The sequence below is a fragment of the Helicoverpa zea genome, chromosome 5 (assembly GCF_022581195.2).
Source record: "Helicoverpa zea isolate HzStark_Cry1AcR chromosome 5, ilHelZeax1.1, whole genome shotgun sequence".
Lineage (NCBI taxonomy): Eukaryota > Metazoa > Arthropoda > Insecta > Lepidoptera > Noctuidae > Helicoverpa > Helicoverpa zea.
Genome location: NC_061456.1, coordinates 1,546,785 through 1,569,305, shown reverse-complemented (window position 1 = coordinate 1,569,305; position 22,521 = coordinate 1,546,785). Strand labels below are relative to the sequence as shown.

Here is a 22,521-nt window from a genome sequence, read left to right as displayed (position 1 = left end):
AAAATTCAGATGCTATAGTTCTTGGATCCAAAAATGGGTCCCATAGTATGAAGGTAAACTGTATTAACTTTTGTTGTCTATGACTAATGGGTATGTTGGTGTTTTGGTTTATGAAACATAGTTACGGAGGTTAAGCAAATTAATAAAATTAGAAGGAAAACTTACATTCCTGAAGTCAGCTTATTTCAAAAGTGACATTTTCTAAGATTACGTTACCTAATATAAATGTGAAACAATGACGCACTAGTAAAATATATTCGCCGAAGTTCCATTTCTCAGTACTTGGCAAGAGCTGAGCTAAATATAATTCGATGTAAAGTTCACTGCAAAGGAAATTGATATAGTTATTAAATCTATGAAAAGAGGCAAATCTCCAGGTCATGATGGCCTCAGCATTGAGCACCTGCGGCATGCTGGGGTACACTTGCCTAGGGTTCTGGCTCTATTGTTTAATCTGTGCATTAGCCACTCCTACCTGCCTGATGATCTCATGTATACCATTGTTGTACCCATTGTAAAAAACAAGACCGGAAATGTCTCGGACAGGTCTAACTACAGGCCAATCTCCTTAGCCACGGTTATAGCGAAGGTATTGGACAGTTTGCTTGACGGCCATTTAACAAAACATATAAAACTGCATGATGGCCAGTTTGGTTTTCGAACTGGTCTATCCACTGAAAGTGCGATTTTGTGCCTCAAGCAGACTGTGCAATACTACACCGCTCGTAAGACGCCAGTATACGCATGTTTCCTGGACCTGTCCAGGGCTTTCGACTTGGTCTCGTACGACCTGCTGTGGACTAAAATGTATCAAGACACTAGTCTACCCCCTGAAATTGTATCAGTATTGAAGTACTGGTACAATAATCAGAATAACGCTGTTAGGTGGGCGGCTAGTAAGTCGGATGAATATAAGTTAGAGTGTGGGGTGCGGCAGGGAGGGTTGACCTCACCGAAGTTATTTAATTTATACATGGACCGCCTGATTGGTGAACTGAGCGGCACCGGCATCGGGTGTCACATAGATGGGATTTGCGTAAATAATATAAGCTACGCGGATGATATGGTCCTGCTCAGTCCCTCAATCGGCGCGCTGCGGAAGCTACTCAGTATATGTGAGGAGTATGCGGAGGCCCATGGGCTCAGGTACAATGTTAAAAAAAGTGAGATTATGGTATTTAAAGCACCTAAAAAAGAGGTCACAGTGGTATCTCCCGTCTCACTCTATGGTACACCATTGAACCAAGTCACTCACTTCAAGTATCTGGGTCACTGGGTCACCGAGGACCTTAAAGATGATATGGATGTGGAGAGGGAACGCAGGGCGTTGTCTGTTCGCTGTAACATGTTGGCTCGCAGATTCGCACGGTGTACTGAACAAGTGAAGGTCACACTGTTTAGAGCTTTCTGCCAGACCTTTTACACGTGCAGTTTGTGGACCAAATACACGCAGAGGACATACAACGCTCTGCGTGTGCAATACAACAATGCGTTCAGGGTGCTGATGGGGCTGCCGCGGTACTGTAGCGCCAGTAGCATGTTCGCGGAGGCGCGCGTGGACGGCTTTTACGCCGTCATACGCAAGCGAAGTGCGTCTTTATTGTCCCGGGTGCGCGGCAGCCCTAACGCCATCCTGGCCGCGTGCGGAGGCCGGTGGGACTCTGTGCTTATAGCGCACTGTATAGGCCTACACGCGAAAGCAAGTGCCTGAAATATATTTTTTCATTTTTGTCATGCTATTACTAACATAGGCTAAGAACACTGTTACTAACAATTTATGGAAGCAATTCTGAAATAAATTTTATTATTATTATTTTTTTGTTTATGCTGTTTTTTCTCGGCTTTTAGCCGGACAAAACTGGTGACACGGGCCTAAGCCAAGTAGTCATCAGTGGGGTTGGTGGTGATACTAGGACTGTTTCGGTTCAGTCGTATAGATTGTGTGACAGGGTGTGTATGTGTATTGGTGTAAATATTTGTTGTATCTATTTCGCATTGTAGGAACTTACGGACTAGTCTGCACGTGTTTAATATTACTGCTTTCTGCAATAAGTGATACGTGTACGGAGGGAGATTGAGGGAGGTGAGGGATTGGTGTAGTTGTTTGGGGATAACGCCGGTCGTAGATAAGACTATGGGTACTATTGTGACTTTTTGTAGATGCCAGAGTCGGCTTATCTCGTCTTTTAGTTCGGTGTATTTACTTAATTTTTCTGCTATCGTTGTTTGAAGATTGTGTGTATTGGGTATTGCGATGTCGATCAAAAATCCGGTTCTATTAACTTTGTCTATTAGGGTAATATCTGGTCTATTGAAGTGTACTGTGCGGTCTGTAAGTATTGCTCTATCAAAGTACAGTTTTGTTGTAGGATTCTCTAAGACGGTTTCTGGGTTATATTTATAATAAGGAACTACAGAATCTATGAGCTTGTATTGATGGGCTAGGTTTTGGTGTATAACGTTGGCTACTTGATCATGTCTATGTTTATAGTCAGTTTGGGCTATTGATTTGCATGCACCTGTAATATGCTGTATGGTTTCTGGGGCGCTATGGCATTTCCTACAAGTGTCATTAGTTAAGTTTTTTATAATGTGTTTTCTGAAATTTTTGGTCTCTATTATTTGGTCTTGTATCGCTATCATGAAGCCTTCAGTCTCCGGGAAGAGTTCGCCTCGATTAAGCCATGCGTTCGACGCCTCCTTGTCGACATTAGTTTGGCATAAATCGTGACGATGTCTTCCGTGTAGAGACTTTTGGCTCCATTCTAACAATTTTGTTTTGTCATCTATTACCTCTTCATTTTTCTGTGAGTTTGTGTCTGTTAGGTTGAGAGGTGTAAAATGTTTATCGTTTTGTGTTATGAGTTTGTGGAGCGTCGAGGATGCGGTTTTGGAAAAGAAATATTGCCTAAGGGTTGCGATCTGTCTGTTATGTAGATTTAATATGTCGATCAGACCTCTTCCTCCTTCTTTCCGCGGTAGTGTCTGCCTCTGCAAACAGGCTCTTGGGTGGTGTTTTCTGAATTTAGTCAGTGTGGTGTTAATTTTGCGTTGTAAGCTTTTCAGGTCTGTTTTGGTCCAGTTAATAATCCCGAATGAATAGGTCAGAACAGGTATGGCATAAGTATTGATGGCCTTAATGGTATTTCGGGAATATAGTTGTGTTTTCAGTATAGCATTGAGTCGGTGTTGGAATTGCTGTTTGAGTTTGTTTTTCGTGTCTTTAAAGTGAATTTGGCGTGATTGTGCGTATCCTAAATATTTGTAAGTTTCTTGTTCATTTAACGGTTCTATTTGTGCACCATTCCCTAAGCTATAGTAGTGTTGGTAGTTCTGTCCTGCTCTAACTGAATTTATCTTACATTTATCAATACCAAATTGCATCTTAATATCATTACTAAATTGTTCTGTAAGGTTAGCCAAGTGATGTAGTTCGCTTTCGGTTTTTGCATAAAGCTTTATATCGTCCATGTACATCAGGTGGCTTAGAACGCTGTTATGTGGGTGGGCTACATTATCGTGAGTATTATTTAAGGGAATACCTAGTGAGGTGGAGTTTAATATATTAGATAAGGGGTTTAGGGCAAGACAGAACCAAAGGGGGCTTAGCGCATCCCCCTGAAAAATTCCTCTCTGTATTTTGATTGGATCGGTGTGGAGTGTTTCACCAGCAATATTGAGTTTTAGTACCGTGCTCCAGGTTGTCATCGTTGTTCTTAGGAAGCTTACTAGCGTTGGGTGTATTTTGTATATTTCCAAAATTTGTACAAGCCACGAATGAGGTACGGAGTCGTATGCCTTTTGGTAATCTATGTACATGCTGAAAAGGTCGGATTTAGTTTTTTGGGTCTTTTTAAGAATTATGGAATCTATGATAAGCTGCTCCTTACATCCCTGGCTAAACCTTCGACATCCCTTTTGTTGTTCGGCCAAGATGTTATTGGCGCCAATGTGTTGGTATATCAATTCAGTAATACAGGATGTGATGATTTTGTACAAGGTTTGCAGGCAAGTAATCGGCCTATATTTTGCTGGGTTGGCGAGATCATTAAGGTCTTTTGGTATCATAAAAGTAGTTCCTGCCGTGATATAGGCAGGTATTGATTCTGGGTGCTGAATAAATGAGTTTATGTGGGTGTGTAGGTAGCCATGGACGGATGTGAACTTCTTATTATTAAAGCACTTCATGAGTAGAAGATTAATGTTCCCAACATTGTATATTTTGTAGGGAGCCTGAATTTATTGCTGGAAGGTATTCGGTAGCCAGTACTATGACGTGGTTGTGATATTATTGCTTATGAGAGAAAGTAAATACTAATATCATTTGAGTATATGGAGCATCCCCATTTTTCGCCAATCTTTACTTTTATAGAGAAATAAATATGTATAGGTATATCATACGGAAGACACTACAACAAAACCTATCATTAAACACTATCTTATCATTTAATTTGCTTATTCGTAACTGCCTTATTCTGTGTTCGTTATACTTTGCTTGACAACCCATTTGACCAAGAACTAAATGAAAATAGGTATGGAGAAAGACATTGTAGATGGACATACCTGAAACACTATATACACACATAGTAATAAGAACTTAAGATACTAATCTACATTTTCACTAAAACTTCTTCACAATTTATTGCCTTGAGAGATCATGGTAGGGCCCCAGGTTGCCACATTTCAGATCCTATTTGCGGCTAATTGCTTTATACCTGAAATCCTAGTTCTGAGAGTATTCCGTTGGCGTTTACTCGTATTCTCAGTAGGTGATATGCAAGACGACTTTAGGTATTTTATGACGATAGAGCAATGAAATTGAAGCACCAAGCTATCATGACTAGATTTTAGTATATTTTCAGTTTGCTTTAAAGACAAGCTGACAGACAGTCAGAGTTATTTTCGTAGTACATTATCGCGGAAGTAAAGTTTTGTTAATTCTATGATGGTACCGGTAATACACAGTTGATGAATGTTGTGTTTATGCAAGCGTGTGTATGATGCATCGAGAGCTGAAATGCAACATGAATGAGATACGGTGAGTAGCATGCGTGATAGATGGAATATTTCAATAACTTTGCTCAAACTAAACGATTAGATAGAACATAATTTGCTTATTTGTTTTTTTTTCGCCTATATACTTAAGGTGTAGAAGGCTACTGGTGAGACAACAGCAGATAAAAGAGTATGGAAGAAGAAAACATGCTGCACCGATGCCAAATAAAATTGGGATATGGGTGGAAGGGTGATGATTGGTAAGACTACTCTAATGTAATCGGTGCTTCTTTTCTCGCAAAATAAGCCTCCATTTGGTTTTCCTTTATAAATAAACACGAAAACACACTAGAGTCTCATTCCCGAGCTTTGATAGTGATTCAAAGAGCCAAGGACTAGCTCAATTATTCTAGAAATCCTATTCAGCACAGAACAAACATTTCATATAGAACCTATTGACGAACGGAAATTTTTTACACAAGTTTCTTGGTTCCAAAAACAGCCCTTTAAAATCATCATTCAATTTCATTATTTCCTAAAACAAAAGTTCTAGGCCTTTAGAAAGTCAATAGGTAAACAGATCTATTAATACCTACCTATAGCTGGTGAAAGCTAGTCACCTGTCTTCCGAGCCCGGTAGGCTGACCTTTCAGGTGTCGTGATAAATTGATTCTTTTGTTATAGGTACGGCCGATCAGGGGACTACAGCGGTGGCCGTGTTGTGGATTGGCCGTTGGTTAATTTTTATTGAAGTCTTAAAAAAAGAGATTCTTAATTCTGCGTATATTTATGTTAATGGGGTCGTTTAATATAACTTTATTAGTTGCATACATTTGAGGCATAGGTATCCATTATGGTATTAGATATCAAAGTAATTAAGAACTTCTGGAAAATTATGAAGTAGTGGTTAAACATAGTCAACATGGATCCTTTATTTTTTTATATAAGTGTTATGTAGGTATTATATTCTTAAATTCTGTCACTAAATTAAAGCATCACAACTTTGGCTCTAGTATTTTGACATTACGTTCCGAGAACACGGTAGGATTCATAGTTGCACTTTTTTTTTAATTACTTCACCATGCCAAGATCGTATAACCGCACTGTACCAAACCGATCGTCGCAATTCTTTAGCACAGAAGACTGATTATTTCTAAAGAGCAACAACAATGGCTGCACAAAAGTAGTGCTCGAACCTAGTTCAGATAACAGCTAGTCGTGAATTGTGGGGTTTTTATCGAGAACTACAATTGTTGCCGTTTTCAAAAAGATTAGGGGGTCACGTCGTAGGTACGTATTTATAAAATCCCGTGAGCACACCTTTGATCGCGATAAAAAGGCCGCTAAACAATGAAAGTAGTTCCCGAGATTAGCGCGTTCAAGCAAACAAACTCTTTAGTTTTTTGAAATACAGTCGACTCTCGTGAATTCGAAACTCGAGGGACTCTTAAAATATTACGAATTATCGAGTTTTTGAAATATTAAATGGTTCGAAATTTGTCAGAGAAAATAAATAAAACTTCGAATTATTAAGTGTTGATCAATTATTATTTGTTAACTGCTATTTTATAACAATGACAAAAGTTTAAAGACACATTTGTGTGCATGCCATACATGTATTCATAATGTGAATTAATTAATATTTCGAAACAGCCCCCGTCATACTGCTTCAAAACAGATTGCTGCTACTCAGACTGCTCTCTGACTCTGACTTACAATCTTTCCACCTCTTCCTCTCTGCAACTTTGAATTCTCGAATGTTGGACGACTAAGAATTCGAATTAACGCGTCGTTTTGTTATATAGCAATGCTTAATTCGTTCGAATTACCAAGTGCAACAAAATGTATTGATTTAGTTCGAAATATAAAGAGATTTTGTAGGGAACTCGTGATAACTTTGAATTAACGAGAGGTTCGAAATATCGCAGGTTTGAATTAACAAGAGTCGACTGTATTAAGTATAGATTCGTAGATATACTAGTTTCTATAAGCACAGGTCTAACAAAACAACTTGTTTATATCATAAGTTTGGTTTTATTCAACCAAGAAAACCTACCATTTTAGTTATAAGCTTATGCCATTTTAAAGATAAAACAAACTTATTTAAGCCGAATTATATAAATTAAATAAAAAATAGAAATCGTCTTAAAACCAGCAATAAATATTTCTTTACAAATTAACGCTTATCGCGCCCACACAATAATAGAATTATATAAAAGCCTACTACTGTTTATAGCCCTTATATAAAATAGCGGGGATCAATAAAAACCTAGCGAGAATACGTCGATAGCAATAGCCATGGCAATAAACTCTATACATTGTCTAATGGCCAATTATACCATAAACATTCTGTAGAACCAACAAAGTATTGAGATTACTTTACGACTTTCTATCTGGATATGGAGCATGAACAAATGGAGTGTTCATTTGGGCAGGTCACTTTGGTGTCACTTGGGTTGTGCGAGATTGAAGAATGTCTCCAATGTTTTTTCTGTTTTAAGAATTTTGATAAAGATAAAGATATTGTCTGGCAAATAAATGACAGTTTTGCTGATTGGAATTACGATAGACGGGAAATAGCTAATTTGCGTTGCTTTTTTCGTCATTCTAATGTCAATGTGATGTGTATTTCAGAAGGAACCCAATTTTATGAATGATCGTTGCGTATGCATTGTCTTTGCATTTGTATAGGCTCAGCACGGTTATAAGGCCAGTAACACACCCACCGAGTTTAAATATGGCTAGATGACATTGACGGATTTCCGAAAAAACAAAATACGTACCATTTTTTTGTTGAAATGGGTTGAGAATCATTAGCATAATTACGTCCTTGATTATTGCATGGATGCAAATCAACAGCTTGTATTACAAAATCATCTAAGTGATTAATATACTTTTGAACTAGGTCCCAGCTGTAGTGATTATGTCAAGTTGAAACGATATCTTGCTGTAGTGAACACTCTGTTTTGTATTGCTCTGTGGCTAATACAACCTTTTAGCGACTGAATAGATTTTATAGCTTGTATTGAAAGGCGAATAAATTATGATTCGAGTGTGTGTTTTATTATGAGTTATGAGGCTTTTGTGATTTAAGTTATCACTCATTAATGCTTCAGTATAAATAATCCAAGAGATTAGATAAATAAAAGGCATTTCAGAGTAGAAATATTGTTATTTTGTTATTATAATTTTCTTTTGTAAAAATATCCGAAATGAGGGCCGTTTTAAATGAAAATTGGCAATATATGGGCAAAACCATTGTTACCGCGATATTTTTACTCTGTGACACTTTCCTTATATAATTATTGTCTATTCCTCAAAACAGTTCCGTGTTCTCTATTCAAACAGAGAATAGGCCGAACGTGTTTTGAGTAACGGACTCATTGCAAGGAATTGATACACATGTGGTACAATGTTCGCTCTTTAAGCTCAATATTGTCACGCTAATATAGGCCTTATTTTGTTAATAGTAAGGGTGAAAATGGTTTTCATTTTAGAGGTGTAGTTTCAAGGGTAGTTAGTTTGATGTTGAGGGCTGTTATCGTTCTCATGGGAGCTATTATTTCATGTTAAATTAAGTTTTCTAATAAAGGGTTTTAGTGTTCATTTTATTTGTAGAACGATTTTTGAAGCCAGTAGATTAGTCAATAATAAAAAAAGTGTAGTGTAATCAATGTAAGTGGTTTGTAATGTACGAACCGGAATATTATTCATCGTCATCATCACCATGGGGCATTATTGCACAGAAAATATTCAATTTTGAATAGCATGAAAATAATGAATAGAACGCTTGTAGTGAAAAGAAAATCCTTAGTAACAATCCAGTTTTTCAATCTCAGACAAAAGCACCAAAGAGGTCTTAATAAAGAACATTTCTCCCAAACCAACCCAACCTTAACCTTCAAGCTTCTAAAATACAAAAAAAAATCCCAACTTCAAATATGGAACCCGAACACGTACGACTCCACAATGAGGTTTTATAACCTCCTTCGTAAACGCTCTGAATGCTAGAACGGTTTATATGCTGAACCGTAAAGCCCAAACACTTAGAGGTCCCTGTTATCTCGGCATCTAGCATATTGTGCGTTTCGGCGGCTTGTTACGATGTCTAAAGTACTCGTGGAATGTACGGCCCGATATTTTGTGCGGTTACGCGGTTAGGTTATTATTGCTTGGAAGGAAAAGTGACTGGTGAAATTAAATTTTATTTCTTAAAAACTGCAGTATTAAGGCTTAAAAATAGACCGCAGTTTTGGGGTACCTACGGAGACTTAGGTTTACGAGAGGCACGTAATCGAGGAGGAAAATAAGTGTTCATGAATGATTATTACATCTTTGCAAATAGTAAAAATATATTGGTGTAAATATGTAATGTGTGATGATGAAGAAAAAACAATTTGCGAATGATGGCAAGTTATCCGTAAATATTAAAACAATCACAGTTACGCGATACTTATTCAAACACACAACTGCAAAACAAGACAGGTTGACATGACAAAATCCTTGTTCCCGCTGCTAAAACCACAATATGGTCCCGTACATTCCACCTGATGCTCTTCCTGCAATAAAATTTGCATAACTACGCTCCCTGGCACGGGAGCGACGTCTTATTAAATTTCCAACCCCTCCGAAAGTCATTAATGGTTTGTATTTAACCACCTACCAGTGTTATCTAGCGATAAATCATAAGGTATCAAGTGTAATGGTCGTGCGTGGCTGGCGATGACTTTTATTGCTCCTTCAAGATGCCAGTAATCCGCGGGTGTTGGGTTTCTCGACGCGCTCGGATTACCCCTAATCTTTTGTTTATACGTATACTTTTTCCAGAAAATATTATGATATTAACGTGGCTAATTCGTCGCGGTTTTTTTATTCAGGAGGCAATATATTACTGTTTGTTGCTAAGGTTATTTAAATGAGATTCTTTTGCACAAAGTGATGGATTGTTTTCGCTTCTCTTATAAGAATACTTTGGAGCGAGAAATGTAATAAAAGCGTGGGGCCGAAATCATTCTCATACATTCTGAATATTTCGTTTAATTTATCTCTTACATTTAATTTATTTGCCTTACGCTCCAAAACGAATATAAGCACTAAACGTTCAAACTTAATAAATTCGAATATTCATTTTACTAACGCAGCCAAAGTACTCGCGACACACGACACTAATAATCCCCGTAATTACCCAAACAATGCGTTTAACTGATTAACATGATTCAAAGTGTAAATCTACACTCAAATAACGCTGGCTTGTGATTGCATGTGTCACGAACATCAACCAGACCAGAGATAATAAACGACCAGACATCATTTAGTGTCACATTACACTGTCCGAACAAAATTGACATTCATTAGCATACCTCGGTTCCAACATGTCACCAATTGTGGCTCTTTATTGTTTCACTATATTCGGCACAAGTTTAATATCAGCGACGGCTGTCAAGTGGCTCCCAAACTCAAGCTTCAAGTTACCAGAGAACTACAAAGGCGGAAAACTTCCTTGCTCAAAACAAACAGTGGTGTTCCCTGAAGTTATAGCCGGTTCCGTCAAAATTGCGCCGGGCACTGAAGTTCATGGATTTATCTTACCAGAAGATGGCGAATTGGTTTTAGATGGGAATATAAGCTTTGGAGCGAATCCTGATGATACAAACTGCACAGAAGGGAACGCGTATTACTTGGATAAAAGACGCTCTTCCTGGAATCAAGCTGATGTCTGGAGTTCGCCGAAGTTCAATGAAGCTACTCCCGACTCAGACAGAGTACCTTGCTTCAATGATGAAGTAGAATTTCCGGAAAATTCCAGATTCACACTGAAGCTGCCGGATAAAACACAGTATGTGAAGAGTATCAAAATTGGTGGAGTTCGGTATTCTACCACTAGGTCTTTTATCTCTCGCATCTTGACGCAATCCAGCTCTGACACGCAACAATTTGTATTGAATGATTTTATAAGCGCGGGTGTTCTGATCGGTGAGGGGTCGGGGTCGCATTATTCTCAGTTTGGAAGTCCATGCCAACAATATCCTATGGAAATTGAGTGTTCTGCCAAGTTTTGTCCGAAGCCTGCGTGTTCACACCCTGTCAAGCCTCTGGGATTCTGTTGTGAAATTTGTGGTGGCTACATATTGTTTGATGCAGATGAACAATTTGAAATGGAAAAACTAGACAAACTTGTCGAAAGTACTGTGAATGGTTACGGAAAAGACTCCATCGTATATTATATCGGTTTATCTCCAGAAATTCCATACAGAAGAATTCAGTTAGTGGTGGTTGACAAAGGTGAATATGTAGGGTCTAGTGCGGAGATCATCAATTCTATTAGTTACACGTTGCAAGACCAGTGGGTTAAGGGACGTAAGGTAGCTCAGATAAGCGGCAGTCCTTTGAGCCAATCAGGTTTGGGTGCCAAAATCTTTGTGTCGATGTTCTTCGCAGTGGTTTTAACTTTGGGGGGATTGTACGCGTATTATTATCAAATTCCGGAGTTGAGAGTCTCTAGAGTACCGAGATATATGGGTGGCAGTATATTCTCGAGGTTCCAGAGGAGATCAGATAGTGTGGTGAGTCTGACGAGAAGAGATTCAGTGATCAGTGCCAGAAGTAACACAGCTTTTAGAAATCCTTTGTATAATTCGAAAAGGGGGCGTGTGTTAGTGGCCGAGTCTGCCGTAGAGGAATGATAAGCATATTATAGATGTCGACATATTTAAGTTTTGTTGAAATATTAGTTTAGCGTACATAATAAATGTTATTCAGAATTTACAAGAACTGTCAATTAAATAAAAAAGTCTGTAAAGAAACAAATGAATAATACTTATTTGATTTTAGTTTGAAAAAAGTAAATATTTTGTATGCAATGTATTTGTGTCTATTGAGTCTTTATGTAACATGTGTATATTCACAACTTCCTACTCAGATGAAACTGTAGTTAACAATGTAGTATTGTCAATAATATCGATCGATGCATTGATTGTAAAACCGATACCGTGACTATACACTAAACATAAGTACCACGACAAAGGGGCACTAGATTTAATGTCTTACCTATAAAACATTAATATCCCCTGGCTATATTTTATAGTGTCTATTGACTTGGCACTAACTCTCCGATTATAGGCTCTTAGCATTTTTATGACTTCCGTATCACCACTAATATATTCTTAGTACGTGCAATTACCTTAAGTAAATAGGTTTAGGAACTGGTAGATAAGGATTTATATGTAGCATTAAAATATTTTCCAAAATTCTTATTTTTATTTATTTCGAAAGCACCCAATTCCTAGACAAATGAAGCAGTTACTAGATAACACATAGTTACTACTATTAATGCAAACAATGTATGTATAAATGTTTTCTTTCGCAAGCTACCAAAAACTACCTAATGGATTTTGATGAAACTTGAACGGTAACATAGCTCAAACAACAGCTGTTGCTGTTACACATTAGGCTACTTTTCATCAAACACCGTAAGAAGTTTTTCTCAAGGAGCCAGCAAAATCGCTCGCAGACTCCAGTACACTATATACCGATCAAATAAAATGTGTTCTAATTACATGTACTTAATGATGGCGCAGTGAATCACACCACCAGCTCAGTGGGGCGTCTCCGTATATATCACGTCGTCGACAACGGTAGGTATTATGTTGCGTGCATGATTTATACCTCTAGTGTTCACTGGAGTGGAACTTCTACTTATATAGCTTAGGTTTGGATGGGTGACGCTTGGACTTCGATTTTGGGGTTGCGGTATACTGAACGAAGTATGGAAAGTAATTTTAGGTGGTTTCAGAACATTTGTGATCGATATGATGGTAGGATTGCACCCTATAGTATGGGATTTACACAGGACAGTAGAAAGGGTGTAAGTATTGTGAGAAAGCCTCTGTAGAAAAGTCTATATAAACGGGAAGGGTGTAAGATTACATAGTCCATAGTTAGGCAACAGTCTACTTAATCAAAGATTTTAAATCAGAAATGGCAAGTACCTAATTTAGTAGACAAGTAATGGCATCAAAAGTTTTGACCATACACACGCGCCACACAAAAATATCTTCAACCAACCTCAAGAAAACTTTGAAAGGAAAAAAAATACGTACCTAACTACCTAAACCACAGAGAATATTAGCGGTATCATTTCAGTGCCATTCAAGGAGGCGCCATTAACTGCGCTCGTCAAAGGGTTACGAAACTGAGCTGTACTTTGTTCGTCTTTTGTTCACAATCAATAGTATCAAGTTGCATCAAACTGCTCAAAGACGACTGTCATGGTGGATCGTTAATCATTTCCTTTTCGTGCGACGAAATGTTGAAAGGGCGACTTGCTTTGGAGGTTGGGGGTATTTCGTATCAGGTGGGTTTTGGTCGTGATTTAATTGTAGTGGTTATATTTGAGAGTGTATAGGAAATTAAAATATTAAAGTCATTACCATTATATTAGCCGCAGGATGTCCACTGTCCACTGTGGTGACTTGCGCAAGGCGGCTGGCAGGAGCTGGATGCGAGAAGCCGAAAATCGATCTCAGTGGCGTGCACTTGGAGATTCCTATGTCCAGCAATGGACTGCGGTAGGCTGATGATGTCCACTGCTAATAATGAATGCTTCCCCATTGATTAAAAAAATCACGAATCCGTAACTACATATAGGTACTTATTTCTTTTCATTTGAGCCCTGTCATTTATTCAAAAATAGGTTGGTAGGTAGTATTTTGCAGATGATTTGTATATGAAAGATTAGTACTTACCCTTAAACTTAACTCTAAAGGGGGTAATTGTTATACCCTGTGATTCCTACTTATTTATTTATTTTATACTGAAATATACTATGACAATAAAACGGGAAACACTCGCCCGATATAAAATAAAAACAGCAAAATCGATTGCACAATCGAGTTCTCGATACCAAACACAATTACCACGCTTCTCAATTAATCGTGAGCTTCCATTGTTTTTCCACAGCCTTACCTATTGGCTTACGTGTCATCAGCAGAACATGTGACAATCGAATAAATATCGAATGCGTTTGACACGATGAATAGAGGGCATGGAGAACAAAATGAGAAGCGGAGGTGCCATTATGGAAAATCTCCTAACTAAGTAAAGTTACTGTTTCCATACTTGTAGGCCTTCTTTGGAAACCGCCCAAGTTTCGTAATGCCAAAAGTCGTAGATAAATGTCTCAAAGAATCCGAACGCCTCGTTAGTTCACTCATGTCTGATATTTTTGATCACACTTACCGTACATATTTGACCTATAGAAGAAGGCACCTGGCTTTATGGCATCTCCGCTCATCTTTCCTTGTTCCGTGATACAAAGGGAATCGGATTTATTATCCGATACCCTGTAATTGGGGCACAACGATAAATTATGAATTGAACACACGTGAAATAGAAAAGATGAGTACAATGGTAAAATATATTTTTTGTGGTTTATTGAAATTATTGACGTGAAAGGGTTTTGTTTGTACAAACGACGGATAGTTAATAGAAATAATGAATCGATTCTTTTTTATTATATTCTTGTCAGAACCACATCAATCTTGTCTTCTCCATAGGATGCTATTCATGTCATTTATTATCTTCAAATTGTAAACTAAATATTTAATTTATTGTAAACTTAATATTTCTTTGTGATGTAAATAAAATACCATAGCGAAATAAGTTATACATAGGCTTTGACTAATATCATTATATTTGTATTTTGGTAAGATGACCAGACATTTCACATTCACTTTTTGTAAGTCCATCCTTACATTGTCTCCAAGACCAACTAGTATCAATTCCTGATGTCCATCGTAAACGTCAGTTCAGCTATAAAACTGTGTACTAAAACTATTTCTGAGTAGTAGCCCTAAAAACACATATATCAAAAGAGAGCGCAGGGTTGTGCCTGAACGCTTATAAATCAGGGTTGGCGATAACTCATGAGAATCAATTGGTATTTTGGTGTCGTCGAGGAAAGTTTGTGCTGAGAATTCGATGGCTAGATTTAGTGATCGGGGTGTGATTGCAGATTTTAGGGGTAATGGGTGAATAACATGTTAGTTTGTAGTAGAGATATATAATGTTGTTATTGCGAGGTAGCTGTAAACATCAGAAATATATTTTTATTTTTAAAACCCAGGATAACTAGATATTAGATATATTGTTGAAATCTCTCGATGTTTTTATGATATGGCAAGTATGATATACTTATTAGGTATCTGTAAACGTCCTACCTACTCGTAGTTCAATAGTTGGGAAAACTTCAATGTTGGTAAGTATAGTTTTTCCTGTTTTCTTTTCCTATTATTTCCAAATTCATCAGGATTGCATCATGACATACTGCGATACCCCATTTACTCAATATTACAATCATAAAACTCACCCTCATTCGTATGCATCAAAACCTTTAAAAATGCCTTAAAAAACAATAAAAATGTGCGCTTAAAAATTTTCCCCATCTTTTGTGTTCGCGACAGCCCTGTCATAAATCTCATGGCATGTTTGTCAAGCATGGAACGCGCACGGGCCCACATTCACCATGCGCCATGGGAAAAAGAACCTTATGATCAGTGGCACTTACTACTTTTACCAAATGCACATCATACAAGTATGCTTAGATTACTTAAACATAATGTCCTTAGTGCTAATGTCTATAAGGTGCATTTTCGCATGGATAGTAATGTATAGTAGTGGAACGCTCTTCACAGTATTTTGTGATTTTTCGACGCGCTTTTGTTTCGTGTAAGTGAGGGTAAAATGAGCTGTTTCATTAAAATATGCAAAAGGTGGTGAAGGTTTTAGCATGTTTTAGCTTATGCTTGTTATGTGCGGTAATAGTTCGGAAAAATAATGAGGGCATCGCTGTTTTAAAAAGCAACAAACTAGATTTATTTTGTGCCACTGTATGTATTTGACCATACCCAAAGGGTAAAACGGGACCCTATTGTTTTCGCTCCTCTGTCCGTCAGTCCATCCGTCCGTCTGTCACCGGGCTGTATCTCGGAAACTGTGATAGTTAGAGAGTTGAAATTTTCACACATGATGTATTTCTCTTGCCGCTATAACAACAAATACTGAAAATGAGAATAAAATAAATATTTTGGGGGGCTTCTATACAACAAACGTGATTTTTTTGCTCATTTTATAAATAGCGGTACGGAACCCTTCGTGCACGAGTCCGACTCGCAATTGACCGGTTTTTTACATGTGTAGTCACAATTTTTGTAGGAACCCCACATGGATAAACGCGATCATTCCAAAACGATACGTTATCACTCGACTTCTTGTACACTTAAAATATAGAAAGAATATAATTTGAGATTGCATTTTCTTATCAAGCACTAATTCCAAGCAAACCAAATTTAATTATCGTACTCTTCACCACAAAAAGCGAATCTAACACTCACACTTAAGGTCCAAAATCGCTCATCAGATGGAAAATCTTCAAGAAAATACATCACTTTTCAATCCAGCCAGTGTGCTGTGGCAACACGAAACTATTCCATTCACTATATAAGAGTACATACACTGCAGACTAAAAAGTCGGCCAACTATTGCCCTGGTAGTTGAAAAAAAAAATTTTTTAAACTCAATCGAAGTATTTATGTATGTATTTTTTTGTATGGAAAAGGTAAAGGAAAACATCTCGAGGAAACCTGGACTATAAAGTCTGAAATCATCAACCCGCATTGAGCAAGCGTGGTGATTAACGCTCAATCCTTGTACTTGTGAGAGGAGGCCTGTGCCCAGCAGTGAGACGATAAAAAGGCTGTAACAATCTGTTTTGTATGTATATTTGCTTGTATGTTTTGTGTTCTATATGCGTCATAACATAATCGCGAATAAATGATTTGAATTTGTATTTAGTCAGGCTGATACCTGGTCGTTTTACGTGTGTACTTCCATTCATCTTCATACTGATTTATGAGCCCAAACCAACTATCGGCCGACTAAAAGTTTGTAGTGTGTTCGTAGAATAAGGGGTCCGTAATTCGATTACTGTTCGTCTCATTTCTCCCGAGATGTCGTGATTCGCCATAATTCGGGAATGCATGCAATTCAATGGGAATTTAAGTGGATTAAGATGTATGGGAGCGCCTTTGTTTGTTTAGGAAACTATGGGTGCAGAAATTGACGTTTCAATTTAGCAAGTGTTTAGTGATTTGGTTAGGTTGACGTTACGTTAATGTATGGGTTGTGAATAGTAAATTGTAGTGTTTACTTAATAGATAAATGAAGTCTGACTGCAATTGCTCAAGAAAGGTACGTAAAGAATGTAACTTTTAAGATGACTGCAGATAGAAGGGACTGGAAGATGAAAACTTGGTGCGATAAATAAAACTCAGATAAAGGCAGGAGGATGATAATGATGATGATAGAGAAAGACATTATGCAACCTCATATTATTATATTGTAGTATAGAAAATAATATTTGACATGGATGTCAGATGAATTTGCCATGATTTTCCATCTGTAAGTGAAAATGAGTTTTTTATTCGCATTTAGAGTAGAGAAGGGCCATTTTTTAAATTTAACTAAATACCAAAAAAAAACTTACCTTCTACCAACACAGTCCTAGAAATAAACAAGAGAATGACGTAGAATCGTTATCAAATATCATGGTCGTGGTGGGCGAAGCGGCGCCCAGAATTGATGTCGCCAATTAATTCTCGACGCGTTAGGTGGCGTTACCGAGTGAGGACTTACAATGGATACTGGTCTTAGTCTGTCTAGACCGGGGTTTGATTCATAATTTCTGGTCTAAATGCTGGGGAGGTTTGGGCGGTTGGTTGTGGTGTTCAGGTAGAAAGGAATAATTCGTTGCATGATTGCTGTAGATTTTAATAATGCAAGATACATTCATCATCTGCAGCCATTTTAGGGCACAGGTCTCTTTTTATACAGGAAAGAAATGGCGTTAATCACCATGCTTATTCAAGGCTTGGTAGATGCTTATTGCAAGGATTAAAAATTAATTTAATGATTCAAATCCTCTAAACCTCATTTTCGGGAACATAAACAGAGCCTTTCCAAACTGCTGCGTTTATGAACAGTATCTTAAAATGTTTTAATCTGTTACGGAACTTTGAAACTTGCTGGACAAAGCCCTGTTTAGTTAAACATATGAAACTCTATGACACATGAACTCTTCTGTATCGAATTCGCCTGTCCTCAAATTAGGCTAAGAGCGCCTTTTGTGTATTTTTGTACATAGCCCGTACATTAGACAGCCATTGTGCCTCGTTTAATAAGGCGAGTGCGCTTTCCACTTGCCTTATACGGTGCCGTCGCACAAACGAGGTTAATTCACACGATCTGAGCAAGAATGGACGTTAGAACTTAGAAATAATGGACGTGGTATTTAGCGGGTTTAATGTTATGTAGATCGTTATCAGCAAGATGGATAGTTCTTCGGTACGAGCTATGTGTTTTCACGGGATATTTATGTCATATTGGCACGAAGTTATTTAATAGAAACGGCTGATAAATCTACAGGAAGTTTTTACTCGTATAACACGTTGTTCACTTAGTAATATCGTATAGTTTAATAGCAGAATAAAATCAAGGCACGTTATATTTGTTACAGTGTTCGTTATATTCCCTTTCTCCATATTAATATTTCGTGTTGCAATAAAATTCATAAACATTACCGACTCCGCAACTTCGTAGTACAACAATACTAAATTATCTCGACTCGACACACCCGCGTTAATTTTTTTGTTTGTCCAAATGACCGAGCCATGTTGCTTCCGCTCACTAGCCCGATTACTGGCCGCCAGTACTGATTGTGATTACTCGCCGAAAAGGGCAGTGTAAACACAGCATGTACGATAATTTAAATGAATGAGTTTGTGATTATGAGGTTTTAATGGAGTCTGCGGGCTTGTGGCTGTCGTCGGTATTCGTGTATGTTTTATACGGTGCAGTATTTTATATGGAATTGATTTATAGTTTTACTCGGCTGTTTTTGATTGTAATTGAAGTTCAAAAGAAAATATTTCTTTTTAAAGGACAATATCGACAGAACTGGGACCAATATTTTACTTTCCTATTATTGAGATTAAAATTCGATTGATTATTATTTGTCAGTGCTCGTTGTTTAATCCTATCAAAAAGTTACCACAGTAGGCCGGTACCTAACTTGTTCTATATTTTAAGCCTATACCTACATACTACCGCCGATTTGATACAAGCTATCATCCAGTATAATCCGAAAAGCCTCCTTTATCCCCAAAATACCTCAACAGAAAAAAAACCGAAGTATTAATATTCGATAGAAAATCGTTGAAACCTCACATACTCCCACATCGTAATACAAAAATCCTCTTGCCGTTTAAAGCAAGCCCCTCGCGACACCGGCGACAGATGTTCGAGTGGCACTCGTCTGGAGTGCCCTTAACAACTGCGGTCGCTCTCTACAATGCGTGCGCTGATTACCGCTGCGTGCGTGTGAATGCGCCTTTACGATTCTAAAGAGGTTTTAACTTTTTTGCTACTGTATTTTAAGTATGGGGAGATTTTATTTGCGGAAAATTGTAGGTGTATGTAGGGGTGCCGAGTGAGGAATGATGTGTTTCAGTTGGCAGGTAAATGTTGCTGTAGATGGATATTTTCAGGATACGATAATATGGCTTTATGTAATTTTGATACTAAGAAAGTTGAGACCTGTGAAACCAAGGTAGTTTGTTTGTTTTTTAAACATGGGGTGAACTGCAAATGTATTAGAAGCCTGGCACATATCACCATACAGTACTATTTATAATTTTATTCATCACAGCTCAATGCATAAGTTACGTAAAGAAAAATAATAAGTTGACATCAATACATCTCTATGACTGCTTACCTTTGCTTTCCTTTACCATACTGAAGACAGACACACATTTAGCGTTATTCCTACTTATACTTACATAGGTAAACTACACTTTTGACCTTTATCTACTCTACAGAAGGCAGACACACACACAATATACCTATTACCTATACATAGGTACCCTACACTATACCTTTAGTCCATACAATTACACCTTTCCCCCAAAAAGTACCCACCTACGTAGGCTACTATTACCCATTTTTCGTCCATTTCATTAGTGCAAGCACTTACGAAGTGGCTAATTTATTTTTATTGTCCGTAGTCTTTGAGCAGTAAAGTTACCTTTGCGCGATTTATTTGGGCGGGCACAACCTTTGGTATAAATAAAGAGGAAATGTATGGGTAAAGGGGACTATTGATTCGGAATCTTGCTTTGAAATTCGGTACGCTGAGATAGGTGAGTTTGTGTCTTTTTGATGCTTTTTAAAGTTAGTTTTTAGTGGGGGTTTATAAGTTTTCAATGTTGAATTGGTATTAAATGGTAAAGAAAGGAGCTAGTAAATATTTTGGTCTTTTAAGGAAACTGTCTGGTGTTGTAAGGAAAGATTCTCAATCATATCTCAATCGTATTATTTTCAGAACATTCAATAGATAGTCGTTTGTACAATTATTGATTTAACAATTTATCTATATATATTGATTTAATATATTTCTTATTATCGTATTTTGTAGTCCAATAAGACAAAGCATGATTAAATTGGCAAGAAAAACGACTAAGAAAATAATTCAGAGTCACCTTTTCATCTCCATCTTCGTAAGTCCACCATAATTCTCACTTAGCACAAAACAATAATAAATCCGTACAAATGATAGATGTTAATCTGTGTAAATCACCCGGTGGCCGTTACTCCTAGTAATTGGCTGCCGTGAATTATGGAAATCTCTATTACTTGTGTACAATTTACATAAGTATGATTTGTATGGCTACTCACACAGTGTCGTGGTGAAATTCATGTTATTCGGTAGTTGGAGAAATGGTGACTTTTTGTGATAAAATGTTTGTAAAGGTGAGACTAATATTGTCGGTTTGATGCGATCGTCTTTTTTTTCTTGAGTATTTTGTTTTACGAATGGAATTCAATCCCAAACTTTTAAATTCTGTTACCAATTTGTATCTTTAGAAATTCATTGACAATTCCTAATCTTAAGAACGTATTTCAATTTTAACATACAGAAATCACCTGAACACCTAAAACCAATCTTTTCTCAATTCCAGAATCATCGGCGAGATCGAAAAAAAATCCATTACGCGTTCATAACACGGAAAACATTGTACATAAAACTCGAAGAGAATGTATTAGCAACTCAAAAAGCAATTTTCCAACATTATTAACGTCGGGAGTTCGATAAGAATGTTCAGTTCGGAAACCAAGATCTAAATTCGCCGATTGCCTACAAAGCCACCTTACGCGTACCTTATTACATCACAAGAATTTTAACGAGAACCTAACTTGTTTACAAATTGAATTTTCCGAACGCAACAGCTTGCTGGCCTTTATATATTAAGTTTATCTAAAAGTTCGATGATTTTGTTGGAATAAAGTAATTTTATTAAGAGAGGGATGTTTTAACTTGTTATCCAATTTAGTGGTATTTTGTTTATGTTAATAGCTCCGGTTGAATGCCTCGTGAGTTTTGAGGGAATTTGATAAAACGTTAACTTGTAGCACTCAATTATATCGGGAAGTTTGAATGGTCGAAATAATTGGCATTTAAGTGTATTGGCCTGGTTCCGTTATAAGTTTTCGCTTACAGAAAACTTGTTGTAAACTTCGGTAGGAGGAATGTAATGTGGTTCTTAAGTCTATTATAATCCGATCTGAATAACAGTAAAATGTTTGCTAAGAAATATTTCTTGCCAGGTGGATTAATCAAGAACTAGTTTTGTACATGTATTGAAACCTTTCATTTATAAGACGATGACTGTATGTAGCTACTGAATTATCTTGTCTTGTGTGCACGTAAATTGAAACACCTAGTCTTTACATACAAAAATTAATATTACTTTAAAAATGCCATAAAAAGTATTAGATAAATAAAACACACCTTTAGTACCATCAAGTTGTAAAGTGATCTCTTGTACAATTCATTACACCACATCGCATTTACCTGTAACAATAAAAAAACAAATTAATTCCCTAATAATCTATTTCTACAATGTACACACTATACATATATACAAACTTAAACTACTTATCTTTAAACAAAACTAAAAATAAAATACTATATACAAAATATATATAAACATAAAATATAAAAGAGCATCGATCAGGCGTCGAAGTATTCCTCCGCATCACTGTCCTCCGGAAACGTGCCCAGAAGACTGGCTGCATTGCCACTAGGGAATGCAATCCCGACTCGAGATTGCAAATTCGGGATCCCGCGGGATTAGAAATATCAATCCCGCGGGATCCCGGAATTTTCGGGATCCCGTCTAATTTAAAAAAAAATTGAATTCAGATGACTGAAAAAGCTGTATGTCTGATAACTGCTTGTTTGTGATAGTGAGGTTAATGAAAATAACATATTACTCGAAAGAAAATAAAAACCTTTATTCTTTAATCTTACCAACTAAATAATAATCAGGTTGTAAGGAAATTAACGTAGGTAAATTAGGTAATCAAAACAATAAGCTTATTTCAAGGGAATTAGTAAAAAGAGTGATTTTGAAA

The 22,521-nt window shown here is 37.1% G+C and overlaps 2 protein-coding genes across 2 annotated transcripts; both read left to right on the top strand.

Moving 5' to 3' along the window:
• Positions 1-706: 706 nt before the first annotated feature.
• LOC124630458 lies at positions 707-1,815 on the top strand. Its single transcript, XM_047164370.1, has one exon. It carries the CDS (start codon positions 806-808, stop codon positions 1,709-1,711), a length of 906 nt encoding a protein of 301 aa, XP_047020326.1. The 5' UTR covers positions 707-805; the 3' UTR covers positions 1,712-1,815.
• Positions 1,816-10,367: 8,552 nt separating this feature from the next.
• On the top strand, positions 10,368-12,242 carry LOC124630615 (protein amnionless). Its single transcript, XM_047164578.1, has one exon. The coding sequence runs from the start codon at positions 10,368-10,370 to the stop codon at positions 11,676-11,678; it is 1,311 nt and encodes a 436-aa protein (XP_047020534.1). The 3' UTR covers positions 11,679-12,242.
• Positions 12,243-22,521: the final 10,279 nt, after the last annotated feature.

What these genes read in the sequence shown, in the direction of transcription:
- LOC124630458 (XM_047164370.1), top strand. Translation starts at nt 806, where the DNA reads ATGTATCAAGACACTAGTCTACCCCCTGAAATTGTATCAGTATTGAAG.
- LOC124630615 (XM_047164578.1), top strand. Translation starts at nt 10,368, where the DNA reads ATGTCACCAATTGTGGCTCTTTATTGTTTCACTATATTCGGCACAAGT.